Source organism: Streptopelia decaocto (genome assembly GCF_964273445.1).
Source record: "Streptopelia decaocto genome assembly, chromosome: 5".
Lineage (NCBI taxonomy): Eukaryota > Metazoa > Chordata > Aves > Columbiformes > Columbidae > Streptopelia > Streptopelia decaocto.
Genome location: NC_138659.1, coordinates 27127098 through 27134419, shown reverse-complemented (window position 1 = coordinate 27134419; position 7322 = coordinate 27127098). Strand labels below are relative to the sequence as shown.

At 41.2% G+C, this 7322-nt stretch overlaps 1 protein-coding gene across 1 annotated transcript; it reads right to left on the bottom strand.

Moving 5' to 3' along the window:
* Positions 1 to 737: 737 nt before the first annotated feature.
* CTBS (chitobiase) lies at positions 738 to 7147 on the bottom strand. Its single transcript, XM_082052209.1, has 7 exons — positions 6986 to 7147; positions 6427 to 6565; positions 5257 to 5465; positions 4472 to 4643; positions 3819 to 3916; positions 2971 to 3132; positions 738 to 1961 (listed from the first exon to the last, which is right to left on the bottom strand). The coding sequence occupies exons 1-7, from the start codon at positions 7115 to 7117 to the stop codon at positions 1776 to 1778; spliced, it is 1098 nt and encodes a 365-aa protein (XP_081908335.1). The 5' UTR covers positions 7118 to 7147; the 3' UTR covers positions 738 to 1775.
* Between the last annotated feature and the right edge of the window lie 175 nt (positions 7148 to 7322).

Here is a 7322-nt window from a genome sequence, read left to right as displayed (position 1 = left end):
TCATTATTAAAACCACAACCACTTTTACTCAATTCAGGATTGAATCCTACATCCTGTGTTTCAGAATTGTGTCTTATTTAAGACACAAGAGCGGGCAACTATCTACTGAAAAATCTGAACCTAAATTAAAAAAGGAAAAAAAACCCCTAAAAACCATATCAACTCAGGATTATTGACTGCTACAAGAGAATTCTGTTATAAAGTCACCCTGGCCTTCAGTTAGGATTTTGTAGGTCAGATCATCCACTCCAGAAAACCTCTCAATTTCACAAATATCTATCTCATACTATTTTAGCATATGAATATAAATAGTAGTACAAATTCTGAAGTATGTCCATGTAAAATAAATTGATCAGTTTCTCCTAAAACCTACAGATCAGATTTCTGTTGAAGAGCCCCCTGATTTTCCAAGGGAATTTCTTTCCTTATGGGAGAGCAGTCGGCTTCACCATCGTATCAAGCAATCAGACACTCCTATGAAGTCTCCTCAGAAGCCACAGCGGTAGTGCTGTTATTCTATGGTGTTTTCCCAGCAACCATTTCACAAGGGAAAAAGACCAACCAATCAACCAAACCTGCAACTGAGTACTTATATCCAATTAAATAAATTGTTTAATTGATGGAGTCACTTAAGCAGGGCACAGTTGCACTTTAATCTGGTTGTGAAACATGCCTGAGCAGCAGAGAAGCGGTGTGGGCTGTAAGCTGTAGAACAAATAATGCATAAACAGACAATACTGTTTACGGACCTTAGTGAAGATAGCATTTTATTTAACAAAAGATATCCTGTAAAGACCAGTAAATCTTTCCATCGCTACAGATACTTTAAAAAGAAGTTACGCATTTTCTCTAGGCAAATGATTTTCTAAAAAATATGAACCAGAAAGCAAATACAACCTCATATTATCTCAGAGGGAACACCACATAAAACCAAACAACAGGCTACTGAACAAGTCTTAAAGTGTGTGGAAAAATACATATGCAGTTCATTAAATAAGCTTCTGAGTTCAAGTTTTCAGGAAGTACAGAAATTTGAAATAGAAGAAAACATCCTCCACGTCCTCTCCATAGTGATGTTCCCTCTTCCAGATAAGGTCTAAGATTTTTGGCTTTGGAAACTAAGGAATTTAGGTGATACAAAAACATGGTGAAACTGGACTTTATTGAATAATCCTTTCAAACAAGTCTGATAAAAATCTTAATGGCAACTACTTCATGTTACATAATTTCTTCAGTCTATAAAACATTTCAATTTCTAGAAGGGTAACCAAGTACAAGCACAAGTTTCACCAGGTTGCACGTAACCAACAATGTGTCTCTCCAGTATTTTGTGTTTAACTTGGTTCAAGAGTGACTGAGCTAAAATATAGGTTGGGGTGGGAAGACAGAAAGCTGGGACTGCACCATGCAGGCTCGGAATGAAAACTTGCTGCACCAGCAGCCTTACCAAAGGATCATTGTGAGACTGCCCCTGTAAATCTCCACTTGGACTTGTTACCAGACACACTCTGGCTTCAAGCTTTAACCAGCTTCTAGTAGTTGTGAAAAACAAAAATCATGAGCAGCTTTTTAAAGAAAATGCTGCTAAAGCAACACTGGAACTTCTTGTAGAATGAAAATATGGCTTTGCATACAAAACAATAAGATGGATTTGGCTAGTTCTCAAAGCTTTTGTATTCATGGCATATTTATATAAATTTAAAATCTTTGATAATATAAGCCATAATAAAAAATTACTGATTTTCATCATTCTAAATCAAAGGTTCACATAGTTCTTACGGTGTCAGGGCTTGCCACATTGCTTCAGTTTGTTGTTCTGCTACAGCTTCCCTGGAATAGTCAAGACTATTTCCATTCCACATGCCAATGCCCCTTAAACCTCGATTTTTCACATACGCTGCCTTTAGAGAGATGCTGCGAGGGTCATCATACCATACCTGGTGGAAGTGACCAAGAGAATCCTAGAAAAACATTTAAACACTAGTGTCAGTATCTACCTATGTAAACATGATACGTTAAAGTTCATTGAGTTTTGATAACATTTTCTGTTGAATGCAGTGAAAAGTACAAATAAAACTGAGATATACAAGCTATGTAGATTTACAAAATTATATTTTCCTGATTTACAAATTATTTTTTACACTGGATAATTAAAAACTTTAAGTCAAATATTCGGCTGATTTTTCACTTGTAGAATCTATACTATAAAACATTGATACATTTTTACTGAAGTTAGAGTAAAAGACTTAGCTAATTTGTATTTCAATAATTTTAAAAATACAGCTAAAATACCTGATACATTATCTAACCTAACAGGTTAATTTAGTTGGAAATTTAGTGCTTTTTTCAGCAATAAACAGTTTTAGAGGAGGTTATATAATTTTGTCAAAGTTATGTTGCTTTGACCTGGTCATTGCTTACAATACCTTTTAATCATCTACATGTGAAACTTAAAATTGTGTCTAAAGAAAGAAGGCAAAATGCATACACTATGTTGTCCATGTAAGCACAATCATTCATGGTCTCTTTCACTATGTCTATGTGGAAACTAAATGCAGAAAAGCACATGCATGGAAGCCTCCGGGTTAGCAAAACTTCAGAGTATCTCAGAATCTGTTTTAGTTCAAATCAGTCACCAATACATAAAAGTAACTATAACAGTGAAAGATGGAGGTGTATAATTTCTTTGTGCTAAAACATCCTTTTTGACATGATACAATCTCTCTAGAAAACTGCAAAGTAATAAAGATCTTTATTACTTTTGTAGTCTTCAGTCACTGCACACTTCTTTCAGACTAGAAATTCAAGATATGGAAATCCAGACATCCTTTACTAAACACACACACACACACACACAAAAGAAGTAGAAAACACAAATGGAAGAATCTAACCCTGAAAAATTTATGATCAAAGAACTATGGTTCATGAATATTTACTCCACAACATGGTGTCTTATAAAGAGACACTTACCTTGTATTCATAAAACGGAGCTTTCTGTAGCTCATCCCACAGCACCCCTGACAGAGAACTGTTCACCTGCTTCATGATTGCTCCATAGGGCACCTGACGCCCGGCAGCATCACTGCAAGGAGCCCCACGGAAAGGTACTTCGGGAAGGTGACAAACGTGATCCTAGAAAAAAAGCAGAAGGCATGAGTTTCATGTTACATAGATTCAATGAACTCCAGAATAGCAGGACAGCCACAAACAAAGTAACAGAAGGCACTGGGGTCTCAGAAATCCCAAATCTTCAAGTATCTGTGGCACACATGCTATTTGTAGAGAGAAGTAAATTAAAACAGCCCAATTTTGTTTAGTCTCTAGTAATACAGGACTGGAGGGACATCATTCAACTTCTGCAGTTGCCTTATTTATCTTTTCCACTTGTAATTCACTCTTACATTTTTGATGAGTACAATGTTGTTTGAGACTCCATGAATTAGCCATAAACTTCTATACTTTAACAATCACAGGTTTGCTATGGTTTGTTGCACCTAGTCTTTAAGCAGTGAGCTTAGTGCCTGTGTTGAGAAGGCAGATATGAGTGTTGCAGTGCCTTTGGACATCACCTCTTATCATACAGATAAGGTCTATAGCTCCTTAATCAAACACAGTGCTTGGGCATCATGGGGTTCATGGTAACACACTGGCCATCGTTATCAGCTAGGCAAAAGTCTCTGTCTTGTGTCCCAGCTTTATGCTCCTATCCATCAGACCACAGTATTTCCTAATGCAAAAACAGGATCACCAAAATCTAGCTGGCTCTTTCCAAGGAAAAAATTAACAGTACGATTGCAAATGAATAATTTTGATCTGACCTTAGATAGGTTTTGGCAGACATAGTCATAGCCATACCAGGGGATGCCCATCACAAGCTTCTTAGGATCAATACCCATAGTAATGTACTCTTCATATCCTAGTTTTGAAGGAAATAGAAATTAAGATCCATTATTGCGTTGTCCCTTGATTTTTATCCTTAGAACTAATCTAGAGCCAGAGACAATATAGGACTTGCATGATCCCCAAACAGAGGCAAAGGCACAAGCTCTTCTTTACCTCCCACCTGCATTCTCCTCAGCTTGCTCTGTTCAGATCCCAGTACCTTCTCTAGTTGCTGACACTTGAAACCCACTGCCCGCAGCAGCAGTTTACAAGGATGAGAGAAAGGTTTCGGTTTCTTTGCAAGCCTGGGCAGACACCGTTGCTTTGGCTGTTGTTTGTCATTCTAAAAGCATTATTCACAATCGTGAGGGCTAGACAATCATAAGTAAGAACACACAAGCGCCAAAGGTCTATCTGTAGTGTCATAAGGACCTGAGATACGTTTTTCGCTTTAGGTCAACACGTATTTGAGCACACCCAAAAGCCTTAATACAACCAAAAAACTTGTGCAAGAAGACGCAATCTTTGCTATCTATTCATTTGAACAAATGGAAATGTTTTGACTCCTAGGGAGGCGTTTTGTCCTCACCAACTAAAGTCTGCAGGTAAGGAGCATTGGCTTTTGCAATACAGTCTGTCCAGATCTGGCTCTGCTCATCATATGACATCACAAATAAGAAGTCACAGGCATCTGCAATCCCCGTGTAGTTGTAGCACCTTTTATCTATGCATGCCGGAGACCAAGCCACATCAAATGTCACCTGAAGGGAAAACACACAAGTTAGTATCACGTATGGCACTTAGGCGCTCTTGTTTTGTCTTTAAAAAAAGCTGCAGCTCTTAAAGACAGTATTTCCCAAATGTTGCACAGTTTAACACTGATACTAATGAGCTGTAGGAGAAGCCACTTAGCTGATAAGCAATTAATAACAAATAGTGAGTGTCCCTATTCAAAACACTAAAGAAATTTAAATAAAACACAAACCCCTTCAAAAATAAGAAGCATGATGCAAATCCTTAAAACTTTAGTGATGGATTTACCAAAACATTATCAAGCTTATGCACCAGAAGGCCATATTTGCCCCACTTTCAGAGGTTCATTAAGCCATACTAATAACTGCCAGCACACACACGGCAATAATACTGTATCTACAAATCTCAGTGAAACCCTTCTTCTATTTAAATTCAGACAGATCAGAAAGAGTGGTTCTTATAACCGTGTATCATCGCTAATATTCATAATGAACCATTCACAAGAATATTGTGCTTTATATTTGCATATTTTTTCATATTCTTATGCTAAACAGCTTTCTCAAAACTTCTTACATTTCATAAAGTCAAATTTAGTGGTTGCATTAAGAACATTATTAGTACCTGTGATCCTGGAATTTCTCTGTGAAAAGTATCTGTTGTTTCTCTAACAAGCTCTGTTAATGCGAAATACTCAGGGGAGGTTTCATTAACTTCTTGCTCTATATCTAGGTTAATTCCATCCATGTACTGTCTTTTTGCAAGGTCCACCTGCTGAGATATCCACGCTGCTCTTTTAGCAGGATCAACAATTTCCTTAAGAGGTACATCACCTAGATGAGAGGCCTTCAAAAGTTAACATGTATTTACACCACAGTAAGGAGAAAACTTTACTAAACCAACTAACATAACCACAAAATAAAAACTCCCCATACCCATACTGGTGAAATACAAGAGAGTTAAGCTTTTCCCCCAGGCATAATTTTGAGAACTCACCCCAGAAGAGCGTATCAATCTTCATTGAGACAGCCATGTTTAAAATTAGGTTACTTTTGGCTTTTTTTTCCTAGCATGCTTAATATTTCTTTAGCAACTGTAAGCTTCCTTTCTTGAAGTCAATTTACTGCCAGTATTTCCAGGGAACCAGCGGGCCTGTTGTCTGCTTTGATAAACATACTTTTATGTTTAACTGTTGTTGTTTTTCACATTGTGGTCTTGGATTACGTTTTTGCCTCAATAGAGCCAAAACTTGACTGCAGCATGTAAGCACAGATCAACAAGATAGACTTTGTCTTTCTAATCAGCATTTCCTGAGTATTCATGTTTATAAACTCAACCACTTCCTAATACAGAAGGATCAATTTAAGTGAAAAACAGTAAAAATTACTTGCAGTCCCTTCCCTTACCCTGTCTTTTGTGTGCTGTGGAGAACATCCAGAACACAGACCCAAATCTGCTACATGGTTTTCCTTTCCTCCCTTCCACCCTGTTTCACTGTAGCTGTGATGTTCTCGGTTACAGGACGTTCTATTTAGTTGCCACTGGAATGGTTTTGCTACTACTCTAGCAGAAGCCACTGCTGGTTTTCTTTTTAACAGCCTGCATAGCAGCATGTGCAAACTGTCAGGTATTATAGGTCCGGTGTGGATTATACTCTTATTAATTAATCCTCTTACTGATTTTTAATACTCTGCATTCAAGTAAATGTGAAATGTCAAGGTATTACAGCCCTATGTACATTATGTTCTTATTCATGTGTCACATAAACATCCACATTTTCACACTGTAACCAACCTTTCAGTACTATCCTGGAGCCTTTAGAGTGAGCATAGCACATCAGCTCGGGATCGTACTTCCCGAAAGCTGCCACAGTTGTAATTTTGGACCAGTTATAGGATTTCCAGGCTTCCTTCCCCACATCGAACACAAAGACCTGGAAAAGGGGTAGAAAGCACCCTGGTTAGCTCCGAACAGTTCTCAGCAGGGTAAGTTACGTGACCCGCGTCGCTGGACACCAGCCCGCACCCTCGCTGCTCTGCAATGCCGGCTGCACGAACGGCTCCCCCGGGCCGGGTCGCTCTTTCCAGCAGCTGGTGCGACGCTGAGCCCTGCGGCGGGGACAGCACCCCGCACCTGCAAACCCACACCCACCGCAGCCCGGGCATTTCCTTCTAAATCACATGCACCTGGGGTTTCAAAAACCCGTTCGACTCCACTGCAGGCAATTAGAACAAGGCAGCGGCGCACGGCGTGTTCAGCACGCTGCTCCCCGGCCCGGTCCTCTCCGCCGGCCGGCAGCGCCGCGCCGCTCCCGGGCCGCCCTCCCCAGCCCCGGGAGCCGGGGGACGCGCACCTCGAAGCCGCCGGTGCCCGTGACGGGGTGGCAGAGCCGCGGGTCCCGGCAGGGGCAGGCAGCGGCGGCGGGGCCGCCCAGCAGCTGCAGGAGCCCGAGCGGCAGCACCCACGGGCCCCACGGCCGCCCCATGGCCGATCGTTGCTTCCGCCTGGGGGCGGTGGCGCGGCGGGCGGGACGCGCTGGGTGCCGGGCCCGCCCCGCAGCTGCGCCCCGCAGCCCGCGGGGAGCGGCCCGGGAGGCGGGGGCTGAGCCTGGGCGGTGTGCGGCACCCCTGTGAGTGTGGGGGGTCATCTTCGGGGAACCACTGGTTCGGGAGGAAATGATGGTGACTGAC

What these genes read in the sequence shown, in the direction of transcription:
- CTBS (XM_082052209.1), bottom strand. Translation starts at nt 7,117, where the DNA reads ATGGGGCGGCCGTGGGGCCCGTGGGTGCTGCCGCTCGGGCTCCTGCAG. An exon ending in GAGAAATTCCAGGATCACAG is followed by an intron (nt 4,644 to 5,256) that starts GTACTAATAATG and finishes TTTTCCCTTCAG; the next exon opens with GTGACATTTGATGTGGCTTG. An exon ending in TCTGCCAAAACCTATCTAAG is followed by an intron (nt 3,133 to 3,818) that starts GTCAGATCAAAA and finishes CTTTTTTTCTAG; the next exon opens with GATCACGTTTGTCACCTTCC.